Source organism: Plasmodium gaboni, chromosome 6, assembly GCF_001602025.1.
Source record: "Plasmodium gaboni strain SY75 chromosome 6, whole genome shotgun sequence".
Lineage (NCBI taxonomy): Eukaryota > Apicomplexa > Aconoidasida > Haemosporida > Plasmodiidae > Plasmodium > Plasmodium gaboni.
Genome location: NC_031486.1, coordinates 1131858 through 1149477, shown reverse-complemented (window position 1 = coordinate 1149477; position 17620 = coordinate 1131858). Strand labels below are relative to the sequence as shown.

Here is a 17620-nt window from a genome sequence, read left to right as displayed (position 1 = left end):
AATACAAAATGGTGAATTCAAAAAGTTAAATATAATTAATATTCATAATAATAAAGAGTATATTTTAATATAAGTAATATTGAGTAATAATATTTTACTTATTAATATTAAATAATGAAAAATAAACATAATATATATATATATATTTATTTATTTATACAAACATACATTTACGTTTACATTTAATTATCTTAATGCACAAAAAAAAAAATAATAAAATATATAAAAATAATAAATAAATATATGTTATATAAAACATTTAATGCTTCAATTCTGGGATTTCATTTCTATAAGTCTTTGAGCAAACTTTTTATGATTAAAATTATCAGGATCTATTTGAACCGCTTTATTTTGATAAGAAATAGCTTCATTTATTTTCCCTAAATTATTATAACATGAAGCAATCAATGATAATACTTCTGTGTTTTCTGGTTCTTTTTTAAGTATTGCTTCAAAATATGATAAAGCTATATTATTATCAATATATCTATATAAATTTCCTAATGAAAATAAAGTGGGTATATGACTTTCATCATTTGAAAGGATAAGCTTAAATGTTTTAATAGCTTTTTCAGTATTATTCATTTGTTGATATAATACTCCTTTTTTATATATATATTCAATTTTTGAAGGGTTATAAGAACATGCTTTATCATAATAATATAAGGATTTATCTATAAAATCATGAATGCAACAAAGATCTCCAATTTCATTATATAATGAAGCTATTTGTTTATTAATATAAATATTATTTTCATCAGATAAAGTTGAATTAGAGCCTAATTGATCCTTATTATTATTATCATTATGTTTTATACAATGTGTATTTAATTTTATAGAATTATTTTTTAATTCTTGTGGTCTTATTTCAAATTCTAAGATATTTTTATATATTTTATTATTATTATCTTTTAACTTTTTCAAAATTTTCAATGCTTTAAAATATAAATCTAATGATTCTTTATAATTACAATTTCTAATGTCTCGAGCTTTCTTAATTATTTCATCTATATCATGTTCTTTAAAATATAGCTCTTCATCATTTTCGTAATTTTCGACTTCCAACAATTTCATGCTAGCATAATTGTAATACTCCAAATTCTTACTTCCGAAGGCGCCCATTTTTAATAAAAATTGATCACTTAGATATATGTTTCTTTAAAAGGATAACATATATATATATATATATATTATTTTTTTTTCTAATTTCTTTTTTTTTTTTTTTTTTTTTTTTTTTCGACTTTTATTTATTCTGCCTTTTTTACATATTCATGTTAAGAAATACATAAAAAAAAAATAAAATAATACAATATTAATTCAGAAGAAATGTATTTTCTTTTATTTTTTTTTTTATTTATAATTTTTTTTATTAAATTATTAAAAAAAATATAATAATAATTTTACATTTATATATTTATATATATATCATAACTTATAAAAAACTTTTTTCAATAACGGAATATTAATACATAAAATAATAATACATATGTACAATATATATATTATGTTTTATATTCTTTTAATATATTTTTTAATACATAACTTATTGTAATATCTCATATGTTAATAATTATGTATTATATAAATAAATAAATATATATATATATATACCTCACATTATGCATAATGTATATTCAGAAAACACACGAAAAATAAAATGTACATAATAATATAATACATTTATTTAATAAAGGTATAAACATACTTTTCGAAATTTTACTATATATATTAAAATACAGAAATTTTTAAATACAAAAGTATATTTCATAAAATATGATACGTCCATTATATATTTTAAATTATATAGAATTAACAAATTGGACAAATTCATATATATATTTTAAAAGTAGGCATATATATATATTATACTAATTTTTTATTTTTTTTTTTTTATAATATAAAAAATATTCAAATATATTACTGTATATCCTTTTTAAATATTTTATACTTTACATTTTTTTTTAATACTCCATGTTTCCTCGCATATTGGAAATTCTCAGGAGTGCATATTTGCAGTTTGCGCTTTTTTTTTTTTTTTTTTTTATAAAAAGAAAATATTACATATATATATATATATATATATATATATATTTATATATATAATATATATATATAATAAATGTTTTGTATTATTATTCATACACTTTTTATACATATTTAATATAAAGAATATCTTATATCCAAAAAAAAAAAAAAAAAAAAGAATAAACAAGATACTAAAATTATATAATTAGAAAAGGATATATATCTTCATAATTCATTTTTTAATATATATATATATATAATACAATAATTTACAAATGTAATATATTTTATTTAAACCTTTTAAAATTAACATATACCAGAATTGTCCAAAAAATATGATTGTACATTAAAATATTTATATATACAAAACGATTTATAAACGCAATACACATATATATAATATGTTAGCTCTCTTTCTTTTAAAATATCCTTATTTTGAATGGCCTATGATTCAATTTTTATCATTTTTTTTTTCACAAACTTAAATATTCTTTTATATATAGTTTTAATTAAATGTCCTTTTTCATAACAATAATATGTATAAAACTATAAGAACCATATATACAAATTGCTTATATCCAAATGATGTATTTTCTTTCTTATATTTTTATATGAATATATTAAATAATATAGAAAAAAAAAAAAAAAAAAAAAGATAAATCAGTTGTATTTAAACAAATATGGAAACAATTAAAAATGTTCATTAGTAAAATGAAATTATCTCTATACATAAGGAAAAGAAAGAATAAAATTAATAAAAATAACATATTTTTTAAAAACATGATATATACAGTTATTTATATTTATTTTAGGTTTCTTTTTAAAGAATTAAATAATTTATAAAACTATATATTTTTTTTTTTAAATAGCAATTTACCTCATTTTTTCCTTTATAAGTATATTTAAAAAAAAAAGAAAAAAAATATATAAATAAATATATATATTAAATTGGTTTTTCTAATATTCATTTCCATATATAATTCAATAAATAAATATAAAAAATATATTTTATCATATATATATATATATATATATATATATATATATATAATATATTTTATGAGCTTACGTATATTATTATTCCATTATATATATAGGTATAGAACATTTATACATTAAATATATTTATAATAATATTATATATATATATATATATATATATATATATAATTCAATTATACTATTAAAAACACTTCATTTTCAATAAAAAAAAATTTTAGTATCAATTTCAATTATGTAATATAATATTTATACTTATATAGAAAGAAATAAAAATGTAACGGTAAAAAAATATATATATATATAATTTATAATATAATTATATATAATTTTTACATAAATATAATATATTTTTCCTTCATTTTGTTTGTCAGTACAATAAATTTTTTGTTATATATATATATAATATATATATTATAATATCATTGAAAGGAAAAATATTAAAATTTAAAATATAAAAAAAGTTAGAAATTTAAATTTATTATATTATTTAATATATATATACTTATAACATCACATATATTTATTGTACAACTGCTAATATTTATTTATTTTTATTTTTTTAAAGATGGATTATGATAACCATTATACAATAAAAAATTCAAATGATAATAATTTGAAAAAAACCAAAAAAAACAGTATAATAAAAAAGAAAAAAAAGAAAAAGAAAAAAGATATTATAGAAAATAAGGATGATAATATAAAAAACTTAAAAAATGAAAATTATTTAATCGAATCAGAAGTAGAAAGTGAAAGTACTAATGACAACGTTTCATTAAACAATATACAAGAAGATAACGAATTATATGAAAATATTGAAAGTGATCAAAATATTCAAAATATTCAAAATAATCAAAATATTCAAAATAATCAAAATATTCAAAATAATCAAAATACTTCAAGTGAAGAAAATTGTGACCCTGATAAAAATGATAAAATATACACAAATGAAATAAAAAGTAATAACAAGAATCATGATAATAATGATGCAAAAGAACACTTTTATAGTGAATTAAAATTTGAAGATTTAAATATATGTGATGCATTAAAAAAAGGTTTAAAAGAATTAAATTTTGTTACATTAACAGAAATTCAAGCTAAATGTATTCCTCATTTTTTAAGTGGAAAAGATATATTAGGAGCCGCTAAAACGGGGTCAGGAAAAACATTAGCTTTTCTTGTACCATCAATAAATATTTTATATAATATAAAATTTTTACCTAAAAATGGTACAGGTGTTTTAATAATATCACCCACTAGAGAATTATGTCTTCAGATTTATCAAGTTTGTAAAGATTTATGTAAATATATACCACAAACGAATGGAATAATTATTGGTGGTATGAGTAGAAATGAAGAAAAAAAAAAATTTATTCATGGAATAAATATTTTAATTGCCACACCAGGAAGATTATTAGATCATATGCAAAATACAAAAGAATTTATCTATAAAAATTTAATATGTTTAATTATTGATGAAGCTGATAGATTGTTACAAATTGGATTTGAAGAAGAAATTAATTTAATTATAAAGAGGTTACCAAAAAAAAGACAAACAGCCTTATTTTCAGCAACACAAACTACTAAAGTAGAAAGCTTAATTAGACTTTCTTTACAAAAACCAATATTTATAGAAGTTACTACAAAAATTGCAACTGTAGAAAGATTACAACAAGGATATGCTTTAGTTGATGAAGATAAAAGATTTCTTTTATTATTTACATTTCTTAAAAAAAATTTGTCAAAAAAAATAATGGTCTTTTTTAATAATTGCATGTCAGTTCAATTTTATAATGACTTACTTAATTATATTGATATACCTACATATTGTATCCATGGAAAAAAAAAACAAAATAAAAGATTAAAAAGTTTTCATGATTTCTCAGCTGCAAAATGTGCCATCTTATTATGCACAAATGTAGCTGCTAGAGGTCTTGATATACCAAATGTTAATTATATAATACAATATGATCCACCTGATGATTCAAAAGAATATATACATAGAGTTGGAAGAACATGTAGAGGACAAGATTCAAATGGATCAGCCATTATATTTCTAATGAAACATGAATTGAAATTCTTAAATTATTTAAAGTTTTATAATATACCAATAAATCAATTTGCTTATGAACCAAACAAACTTATAAATATACAATCACATATACAATCTATTGTAACCAAAAATTTTCATCTCCACAAAATGGCAAGAGAGGCATTCAAGTCTTATTTGAACGTAATATAATGAATTATAATTAAATATACCAAGTGTTTATATATATATATATATATATATATATTTATATTTATATGTATCTATATTTGTGTATTTATATTATTATATAATTATATATTTTTATATTTCTTCTTAGGGTTATATAACTTATGCATTAAAAGACGTATTCGATGTGAACAACCTCAATCTCCTTTTGACTTCCAAAAATTTTGGATTAGATGTTCCCCCAAAAGTTGACTTAAATTTAAAATTAAATGTCAAAAAAAAAAAATTTAAATAAATAAAAACAATAAAAATATTATCATGATATGCTTATATATATATATATATTTATATATAATAATTTTATTTTTTTTTATTAGTTAAAACAATTATTTTTAATAATTAATTATATTTAATTTTATTATTTATTTTGTCTACATTTTAGTTATAATTAATTTATTATATAAAATATGATAATACAAATAATAATATATCATACTTTATATTACATATATATGTGTTTGATAATCAATTTATTTTTCATTATTAATTTTTTTTTTATTATTTTTTTTTTTCTTTTTCAAATTAACTAATTTTGTTAAACTTTCATAATAATCCTTTTTTTTTAATTTCTCCTTTTCTTCTTCGTCTTTTTTTTCTTTTTCCTGCAAAAAATAAATATATAAAATACATGAATTAAAATGTCTACATAAGCATTCAAAAAAAAAAAAGAAAAAAAAAAAAAAAAAAAATTATATATATATATATATATTCTCTATTATTTATCTTGAAATGTCTTACATGACGTTCATAAATTTCTTTCAAATTTTCGGCGTCCTTCTTACGTTCTTCTAATTTTTCATCTTCCTTTTTCTTTTTTTCTACCTGTATAATAATTATCATCAAAAAAATGATTATTTTATAAGATCTATTTATATGTTTCATGTATATTTGTATGAATTCCCTTATTTTCTTTATAATTTACATCCTATATATATATTTTTATATTAACCATTGCTATCAATCTTGCTTCCTTTAATTCTTCTATTTTTCTCTTTTTCTCTTCTTCCTCAATCGTTCTTTTCTCATCTTCTTTACGTTTAGTTTCCTTTTGCCATCTTTATGAAAAAATAAATATTATATTATTATTCCTTTATAAATTTTTAATATAATAAAATGTATATTTTCAAAATAAACATAACAGAACATTTATTATAATATACATACTTTAATGCTTGTATTTCATCAAAATGAGCAGCCAATTCAACATTCTTTTTTTGTTTCATCCTTATTTCATGTATTTCTTTTTCCTTATCCTCTTTTTCTTTTTTTATTTTTTCATCGTATTCCTTTTCTCGTTTTGCTTTTTCTTCTAAATATCTTACATATCTAAAATTATTATAATATTATTGATAAAAAAAATAATAATAAATATATATACTTAATGAAAAAGAATAATGTATAAAGAACAAATTATTCAGTTATCTAATATTTTATCTTCCATCATTTTACTCTGCATCTTTTCTCTTCTCCTCTTTCTTTTGTTCATTTATAGCTGTTTAATAAAAATAATAAAATAAACAATAAGAATAATAATAACATTCTTATCATATTAAACATATAACATATAAATATTATACTACTATATTACATATTCCATTATAACCAACTTACCTTCTACGTGCTTTTTATTACTCTCTAATATGTAGCTGTAAAGTTCTTTCTGTTCTGATATTTTTTCTTTCCTTTTTTCTAATTCATCAAGTTTATTTTTCTCAAAACGTTTCTTCATAATTTCACCTTCAATAATTTTTAATTTTTCTTCCTCATATTTCCTTAGCTATTCAATATAGAGACAATTTTTATGATAATCATATAAACATATATATATATATATATATATATATATATATATATATATGTATATGTCTATATTTTGTTGTATATATTTTCTATTTTCCAAATTTTCCTTTACTGTATTTTCCTCAATTTGATTTTTAATTATTAATGCACTTTCTTTATTTTTTAATATAACATTTTTCTCTTCTTCTTTTTGTTTCTCTTCAAGTTCTGATAAATAAATTGTTTCAATTTCTTCCCTCTTTTGGTTTTCCTTATTTAATTTTTCCTTTTGTAATCTAAATAGTTCCCCCAAAAAAAATAATAGAAAATTAAAACAATATATATAATATTAAGACAAAGTATAAATAAAAATATACAAATTTAAGTATATAAAAAAAATTGACATATTATATATATATATATATATATGTTCACATAACATTGTACTATTTTATTTTTTTCAGTTGTAACTTTTTTTCCTTAATTTGTTTTTGCAATTCCTTCAATAAGTCTTTATCATTTTTAATAATGCGCTCCTTTTTTTTTTCTGGTGGCTTCTATACAATGAAAAATTATTCAGAAATAAAGCTTCCATTTTGTTATTTCATATAAATTAACTGGTCCATACTAATTGTTTCAATATTTTTTCATACATCATCTTCATCAGAAGAAATTTTCTTTAAATTTTTAAATTCATCTTGTTGTTGTATAAACTCTAACATTTCCTATAGAAATATAACATAAAACAAAATATATATATATATATATATATATGTTTAAACATTCATGTGGTCAATAACGACTAAGATATATTTGTTCCTATTTTATTATTTTCATATTGCCTATTATATAAAAATAAATACAGTTACATATTTATATATGTCTATTTTTAATTCTTCATTTGACGCACATTTCTTTTAGTTATTTTTTCATTTTCCTTTGTGTTGTTTTTTTCATCATCATCGTTAAACCATTTCTATAATGAGAAAATATATAAAAAAAAAAAAAATATATATATATACAAGAAATAAAAATAAAATTTATAATAAGATGGTTTTATATATGTATTAAATATTAATAATATTTATACACATACACCTTCAATTTTTCTTAATTCTTCATTAAGTATTTCATTTTTCTTTTTTATTTTCTTTTTATTTAATTTAGACAAATAATTACAACTTAATTTCATTTTTTTCTATATTTTTAATAATATAAATAAAATGATAAATAATTTATTAATTCCTATATCCAAGGTATAATAATATATCGTGCATTTCTACAATAGGTGTATTGAATAAGAGAATAAAATTCAAAAAAAAAAAAATAAAATAAAATAAAATAAAATAAATAACACATGAATAAAACAAAAAAATTATATTTAAAACATTTTAAAAAGTTATTATATATATATATGTTAAAAGATACATAATTAAATATACTATATATATATATATATATATATATATATTAATAGTGAAAAGAAACCGTATCTTAGTTTTTTTTGTCTAGAAAATAGAAATGTCTTCATATATCTACATTTCTTTTTTCATTTCTCCAAATGTAATACACCAAATATAATATACTATCATATCATCAATAAATAATTTTTTAAAAAATATATATAAAATAATATTTTTATTTGCTTTATTAATAATGAAGAAATTATGTTTCTCTATATTTTTTTTTGCCCTATCATTTTTTAACACCTCATACATATTTTTATATTTTCATATTTCAGAATTCTATTATAAAATAAAATACGTAATATGGAATATAATAGTTTATATCAAAAAAAAATAAATACTAAATAAAGAACAAGCAATACCCTTTTACCATAATATATATTTATATATTTAATTTTTTATTAATACACACACAATTTTCATAATATACTTATAAAATATCATATCTTTTGGACACGTAATATTTATAATAAAGATTTCACAATTTTTTTATAAGTTCTTTCAACTTGTCATTAACAAAAATATATACTTAAAAAACAAAAGGATTAAAATAAATTAATCTTAGACATATATATATATATATATATGCTTTTTCCATTTTCATAACAATATAACAAAAAACAAAAAAAAAATTTAAACAAATATAAAAATAGAAAAAAAATGAATAAATAAATAATTCATATAGACTATTATATGAAAAACAAATATATGATTCAAAAAAAACAAAAAAATGAAAAATATAAAAGTAATATGGTAAAATTATACCAACACTATTATAATAATACTACAAAAAAAGAAAAAAGAAAATACACATATATATATATATATATATATATATATACTTGTGTGTTCTTATTTATTTATGTTTAAATTCATATTAACAAATATTTATGCATCAATTTTTAAAGTACAAATTATAAAACAACATAGATGTTGTTATAGGACCCAATCCTCCAGGTACACTAGATATATAAGAACACTTACTCTTACAACTCATATCAACATCACCCATAATTACATAATTTTTTAATATATTTGCTAAACAATTTATATATTTTAATTTAGATTTATTATCATTCAAGATTTTTTTATTAGATATTCTCATTCTCCTTTTTAGTTTATTATCATTTATATATTTATATCCATATGATCTATTTAAGAAATAATAATATCTCTTTAATTTATATAATAAATTAGCATGTCTTCTTTTGTGATTTCTCCTAAAATTATAAACTTTATTATATTCTCCTATCTTCTTATTAAATTTTTGTAGTGGCAAATAATAATTATTTTGAATAACATTTTTGGATTTTTCAAAATACACATTATTCAATTGATACTGTTCCCCTATTATATTTTCCTTGTCAATTTTTGCATCATAATTATATACACTTTCATCATTTTTCATATTATATGCAAAATGTTTTTTTTTTTTTTGTTCTTTTTTTTTTGTGTTTGTTTTGTTTTTTGGTGGAGATGGTATTAAATTAATTCCTAGATCTAAAATTATAACATTTTCCTTAATATGTCTTTTACTTAATATATGATGACGTCCTATTCCAATTATAATAATATCGGAACTTTTTATTATTTCATTTTCCATATTTTTTAATATCTCCTTATTTTTATTATGTCCATATTTTTTATAATTATACACAAAATGATTTATAAATATTTTACATTTCCTCTTAAAATCATCTTCATTTGTTATTAATATTTCATTCCCATTAATATTCAAATAAATTTTTTTGTTGTCATCCGAATTTTTTTTTTTCTCATACCTACATAAAACTTGTCCATTCAATGGATCATAAACTACTGTTGAAATATTATTTCTCATAAAAAAAATAAATAATGTTAAAAATATATTTATATTATTATTTAAAATTAAAACATTTTTATTTTTTATTTCAATATTATAATATTTAATAAAAAGTAAAATTGAATGAATACAACATGGTAAATTATAATTAACATTTTCCAAATAATTAAATATTAAAACATCATTTTGGTTATTATCACATACTTTATTAAATTTCAAATGTGAATATATTATTATATTATAAAGATCTTCTTTCCTATTATCATTTTTAATATGAATATATATTTTTTTTTCATTATAACATAAAAAAGACATATTATAAAATTTATTGACATTTTCTTTTTTATATGGAATAATCATATCCTCATTATTATTTATCAAATTATTACAACAAAATATTTGAAACACATTTCGTTTTTTATCTGCTATCATCTTTCCATTTTCAACATGCATACACCATTTTAAGAACAAATCAAAATATGCCATATAAAAATTTTGAATAATTTTCCAAAAAGGAAAAAGGGAAGGTAATAATAATCTACAATTATCATAAGAACAAATATATTTATAATTCATATTTTTATCATTATTAATTTTATTATTTGTTTTGCCTTTCCAAAAAGAATTTTCATCTATTATGTTAATTAATTTTAAAATCCTTTTGTAATTAGAACAATCAATATCTTTTTCTTTTTGTATAAATTCTGATATGTAACATTTATTTATATGATAACTTAATGGTGATAAAATAATTAAAGAAGTATCATTATTTTCATTTATATTAATTTTTTTTATTATTTTAGTCAACTTTTCTTCACTTACATTCTTATTTACTCTTATAAGAACAATTACAACATCTGAATTTAAATATATACTTTTCTTTAATATTATATATAAATAAGAATATGATACTATATTCTTTGAATATATTATGAATAACTTTTTCTTCTTTTTACATCTAATACTATTTACACTTTTATCATTCTCATATTTAATCTTTTCTAAAACAAATTCATCAATCTTTTCAGAAACGTACTGTCCATTTAATATAACACCATTCATTATAATAAAAAAGAAAAAAAAAAAAAATATTATTTAATAAACTAAAACAAAAATCAAAACAAAACAAAGCAAAACAAAGAAGAAAAAGAAATGAAACAATAATGTAATCAATTCAGAATTTTTTCTTTTTTATCCTATCCTTTATATTGCTTTGAATAAATACACATACATATTTATATTTTACAGATTTACAAATATGTATAAGATTTGGGCTTGTATGGCTTTATATTAATATAGCAAAATATATTACTTCTTGTTATTATTCATAAATAACATATATTTTCAATTTTTTATATTATCTCCATAATAAATTAAATGGTTCTTTATTTAATATTCATCATTTTTTATAAAACTTCTAATCACAAATATATATATATATATATATATATATATATGTATTAGTACAAATAACAAATATTGGTTCAAAACAAATTATTTTAAACACCTAAAAATTTTTAGGTAACTTAAACCCTTTAAAAAAAAAATAATATATATATATTATAAATAAATAAAATATAATGAAATTTTTTTTTAAATCCATTAATGTATATTCAGCCTTCACAAAGTAATAAATTTCTTAGTATATATCTTTATTTTAACAACAAATTTTCAAAAAAAAAAAAAAAAAATTAATCTATTAATTCTAAAAGTATATATATTTATATATCCTCATATAAAAATTGGCTATTATAAAAATATATATAATCTAATATGTTAAAAATTATAAATTATAAAAAAACCCAATCTCTATAATAATAAATCATTTAATTTTTAAAGAATCTCAAAAGAAAAATAAAAATAAAAAGTAAAAATAAATAAACAAATAGTATAAAATAAAAATGAACAAAGAAATAAAATATAATAAAATAAAGGGATATATTTTTCAATTCATTTCGTTATTTTATATACTTTTGTTCTTCCTTTAATTTAAACTTTTCTTTCTTTATTTAAACATAAATTACTATAGAATTATTTTCTTACATTTTTATAAAAATTTTCCACTATAAAAAAGTTAAAATTTTCAGTTTTCCACTTTTTTTTTTCGATTCATCAAAAGAATAACTTAATGGCATTTTTATTTTATTCATGGTGTTGTAATTTTTCTTAACCTTATCATTTATATTAATATTTTAATATAATTTCCTATTTTTTCTTCTATAAAAATAAGTATACACACAAATTAAGTACCTTTTTATCATGTTATATTTTTATAAATAAGTATTTATTTTATTTTAAAAGTAAAACTGTTGGGCACTAAGAAAATATTTTATTAATAAAACAGATGATATATATTATTTAATTGGTTATAATTATATATATATGTATGTATGTATGTATGTATAATATTATTATATTACTCTATTAAATAGACTCTTCTCATGAATTTAAAAAAATATATTAATAGTTTTTAATTAAATGAATAAGGGAATGTATGAAAAAAAAAAAAAAAAAAAAAAAAAAAACTAAAAAAGGATTTCATATTATTCATCTTAAAAATAAGTTTTATAATTATGAAATATAAAAAAATATGGAAAAATGTTTTTGTTAAAATATATATATTTTATTAACAGGTGCATAAAATTATTTTCACTTGGGTTTATATGTCCCATATCCTTAATTCTATACTTTTATGTATACATTTATAGTTCTTCAAACATTTTTATATGATCATTTTAAGAATTAACAGTTATTTATCTTAAAAAAAAATATATTATAAAAGTATATAACATATAATACATATCATAGAATATATAACACATAAGATATATATATATATACATATTTATTGTGTGGTCATTATTTAGTACCTATGTTTGGAAACCTTTTTTGACTTGTTTAATACCTCCACTGTATTATTTGGCCATCTTGTATTGAAAAATTTCAAGTGATTATCATGGGAAACATCATAATCTACTTCCTTCAAAAGAAAATAATGTATCGACTTTTCAGGCATTTCTTGAGCGTCGTATAAGTAGAAATATTTTTCTTTTGGTGGATCAGAAAATTTCAATTCATTTATATCTTTTTGCTTCATTTGTAAATAAAAGGCTTTAAATTCTGAATATAACAGAATATCCAAATCATTTACAAATCCATCAAATAAATTTCGGAATTCATCCTTCAAATTTAAATCTTCAATAAATTGAGGAATAAAATGAGACAATATATATTTATTATTTTCTTTATCATATTTCTTCCATATTTTATTTAATTTCTCTAAAAATAACTCCTCACTTGTACATTTGGAGTTATTAATATTTAATGAAAATAATACAGTATAATGATTGGAACTACTAATTACCCATATAGGATATATTGGATATTTATAATAATTTCCAACTTCACAATATTTAAAAGCCTCAAAATCGGTTAATAAACCAATTAACGGTCTTTTGCTTATACCCTTTAGTATTATATTATTATTATTATTATTACTATTACTATTATTATTATCATTACTATTACTATTATTATTACCACTACTATTATTATTACTACTATTATTATTATTATTATCATTACTATTACTATTATTATTACCACTACTATTATTATTACCACTACTATTATTATTATTAATACTATCATTTTTATTATATGATAATGATCCTTTATTAGGACTACAACTTTTTGAATTTACTCCTTCATACATACTTATATCTACATCAGTATTACAAAATGTATTTATTATACTATTATTATCAAAAACATTTGAGCATGCTCTACCTGTTAATAATAAATTAACTAACTCTTGTGAACAATGCCCATATATACCAATTAAAGGGTGATTAATATCATCCATATCATTCTTTACATTATGTAATCCTCTTGTTAATATTACAGAATATAAAAAGGATATTACACCAGTAGAACTTGAAAATATTATAAAATTCTCTAAATAAAATCTGACTACATCTTTTATAGCATTAAACTCTTTATAATATATAGTAATTCTTTTTAAATCTCTTACTAAATTTTCATCACAATTTCTTTTATTCATATAATAAGGATAATCATAGCATTCGGGTAATAAAAATGCTACGATATAATATGACTTATCCGTACACTGATATAATATATATGCTAAAGATTCAACTAATGCATAATATTTTAAATCTTTAATATTGTCACGTACTAATTCTAAAAATTCATTATCATAACCTTCTCCATATATTTTATCTTTATTTTTCTCCTCATTTGAAAAAGAATTTCTCCTATTACGGTTATTACTATTATTATTCTTATGATTATCACTATCATAATTACTATCATCACCATCATTATTATTACTATCATTATCATCATTATTATTAATATTATTATCATTTGTATCATTTTTTTCATTAATAATATTATTCCTATTTTTTTTTTTATTATGCGTAATATCATCCTGTTTATGATTCTCAAGATGATTACGATAATCATCATTATTATTCATTTTATCATCATTATTTTCATTTTTATTATCCTTATTGTTATCTTCTTTATTTAGTGTAACACCACATCCATCATTTTTCTCTTTATATAAATCTAGTCCATTCATATCATCACCTTGTTTATTATTATTCACACAATTATTGTTCTCACTATATATATTATTCCTCAATTTGGTGTTTCCTCCCTCAGCCTCTTTATAACCCATTTTTGAAGAATTTTTAAAATTCAAAAAATCGTTATTCGTTTTTAAAATATTGAAATAGTTATTTTCCCATAAAAAATGATATTTATAATTAAATAATAAAATAATTATTATGTATCCTTGTATACTTGATATAAGACCACATGGGCCACTTAAAAATTGACGAAGTCCAAAATTTATATTTTTATTTTCATAAAATGAAATACTATGATTACACCATTTTTTTATATCTATCTTATTAGAATATTTATAATTATTCACACCAAAAACTAAATTATGAATAGAAGTACTATCTTCTAATATCTTCATTTCTCTTAATAAATAATTTAAATATACATGATCATTTAATGCTTTACTTCGATGACCCTTTCTTAGCCATCGGCAATAATCTTTAGTGGTATAATTTATATTTCTGTAAGTTCTCTTAATATGTTCTAATGAACAACATGATAAAGAAGAAGAATTACTATAATCACTTGAATCATCACTATCATAATCATCTCTACTTGATGTGGAATCACTACCTTCTTCATTCATTTTCTCACTTCTTTTAGTTAAATTTATCATATAATCTCTTATTATTATATATATATTCTTATAATTCTTATATATCTCTTTCCAAAATGTCTTATTATCTATTACATCATTTTTATTTTTAGTATTCTCATAATTATTGCATAAATAATAAGTTATACTATCAAAATTCTTTCGAACTACATCATGATAACTATCATTACAATCATTTCTATTCATCTCTTTTTTATTCGAACCTAAAATGGAAAGTCGTATTGCCTCTTGTAATAGTTCATCATTTTCATCATCAACTTCATAGTTCTAAAATAAAAATATATATATATATATATATATATATATATATGTAATGGATAGTTAATTATACATAATTTATAAAATATAACAATTAAAACAAAAGAAAAAAAAAAAAAATTGACACAAACATTTCTTTTATTAAAATTAATTTATATTCCTAAATTTTCACATGAATTTATATGCACATATATATATATATATATATATATATATATATGTTAATATTCAATGAATCATATAATGAAATAGAATAAATCGATAACAAAAATATTATTAAATATATATGTATATATAACAATTCATGTACAAAAATAATTCTATGACATGTAAATATTTAATATTTCTATTAAATATTATAAAGGGAATAAGAAAAGTTCATGAATTATTATAAGAAGGAAAAGAAAAAAAAACAAAAACAAAACCTCATATATTTCACATATATATATTAATTATTACCTTATCTGTATTCTTATTTTGAGAAGCATGATATTCTTGTAAGGATAAAGCTATTGTTTTGGAAATTTCTTCTTCTTCTTTTCTTAAAAGTTCATCATTTGTTTTCATTTTTGAATTGTTTTCCTTTTTCGTTTTAATTTGCAATTTTAATAAAAAGATATAAATTAATTAAAAACAAAAAAAATTAAATAAAAAATAAAAAAATAACCAACAAGCATTATATATATATATTATATATATAAATATATAATTATATATATTTATATATTCCTTTATATGTAACTATTATTTGTACATTTTTTTTTTTTTTTTTTTTTTTTTTTTGAAGAGGAATTTTTTTCTTTCAAAATTTGAAATACTTCATAATATTATATCTATTTTTTTTTTTTTTTTTTTATTTATTATATTATACATATATTTATTATATATATATAAATATATATATATATATATATATAATATGGAAAAATATATATATTATATATATATATATAATATATATATGTATATTTTTTTTTTTTTTTCCCCCCCTTTTTGAATCTTAATTATTCGTGTGTGCATGATATTTGATAATTATACTATTTTTTTTATACTTACGTTGACGATTCATAATAAATTAATAATATTATATTATAAATGAAAATATTCAGTTTTTCATATATTCCATTAAAGTCTAAAAATAAGGCTTTAATTGTTATTACGAATACTTATTAAATTAAAAAAATATATATAAATCATATAATTATGAAATATGAAATTATAATTTGGATAAATATATATATATATATATATATATATATAATATATGTATATGTATAATTGTATATGCTTATAGTATTTACCTTAAAAAAAAAAAAAAAAAAAAGCATAAATATATATTTATTTATTTATAAAATATTATACATCCTTTTATATGTGTATGATTTTATAATGTTAATATTATATCAACTTTATTTAACATACTAAATGTATCAACATTAAACATTTGATCATTAAAAAAAAAAAAAAAAAAAAAAAGGAAATAAATTCTATTATATTTTATATTTATAAAAAATTTTTATTGTATCCATTTTTATATACATTACTTTTATACAATATAAATTGACAAAGACAGTATTCACAAGAAAAATAAAATGACATTTTTAAAAATTTAAAAAAAAAAAGAAAAAAGAAAAAAGAAAAAATATCCATAAAATAATAAATAAATAAAAACATTTTAGAGGCTATCGTAAATTACTCTTTGTTCATATAATTTTTTTAAAAAT

General features: G+C 17.7%; 5 protein-coding genes across 5 annotated transcripts; 1 reads left to right on the top strand and 4 right to left on the bottom strand.

Annotated features, from left to right (window-relative positions):
• Window positions 1-267: 267 nt before the first annotated feature.
• PGSY75_0631000 (putative tetratricopeptide repeat protein) lies at window positions 268-1122 on the bottom strand (the record flags this gene model as incomplete). Its single annotated transcript, XM_018784892.1, has 1 exon — window positions 268-1122. One exon carries the CDS (start codon window positions 1120-1122, stop codon window positions 268-270), a length of 855 nt encoding a protein of 284 aa, XP_018642946.1.
• Window positions 1123-3592: 2470 nt separating this feature from the next.
• On the top strand, window positions 3593-5537 carry PGSY75_0630900 (ATP-dependent RNA helicase HAS1; the record flags this gene model as incomplete). The annotated part of the gene is made up of 2 exons (XM_018784891.1): window positions 3593-5257; window positions 5394-5537. 2 exons carry the CDS (start codon window positions 3593-3595, stop codon window positions 5535-5537), a joined length of 1809 nt encoding a protein of 602 aa, XP_018642945.1.
• A 235-nt stretch (window positions 5538-5772) lies between these two features.
• Window positions 5773-8273, bottom strand: PGSY75_0630800 (hypothetical protein; the record flags this gene model as incomplete). Its single annotated transcript, XM_018784890.1, has 11 exons — window positions 5773-5904; window positions 6041-6124; window positions 6252-6357; window positions 6467-6628; window positions 6752-6794; window positions 6914-7079; window positions 7215-7377; window positions 7553-7638; window positions 7735-7806; window positions 7992-8057; window positions 8178-8273. The coding sequence occupies 11 exons, from the start codon at window positions 8271-8273 to the stop codon at window positions 5773-5775; spliced, it is 1176 nt and encodes a 391-aa protein (XP_018642944.1).
• A 1169-nt stretch (window positions 8274-9442) lies between these two features.
• PGSY75_0630700 (putative bifunctional methylenetetrahydrofolate dehydrogenase/cyclohydrolase) lies at window positions 9443-11431 on the bottom strand (the record flags this gene model as incomplete). The annotated part of the gene is made up of 1 exon (XM_018784889.1): window positions 9443-11431. One exon carries the CDS (start codon window positions 11429-11431, stop codon window positions 9443-9445), a length of 1989 nt encoding a protein of 662 aa, XP_018642943.1.
• Window positions 11432-13122: 1691 nt separating this feature from the next.
• On the bottom strand, window positions 13123-16463 carry PGSY75_0630600 (hypothetical protein; the record flags this gene model as incomplete). The annotated part of the gene is made up of 3 exons (XM_018784888.1): window positions 13123-13126; window positions 13240-15905; window positions 16356-16463. 3 exons carry the CDS (start codon window positions 16461-16463, stop codon window positions 13123-13125), a joined length of 2778 nt encoding a protein of 925 aa, XP_018642942.1.
• Window positions 16464-17620: the final 1157 nt, after the last annotated feature.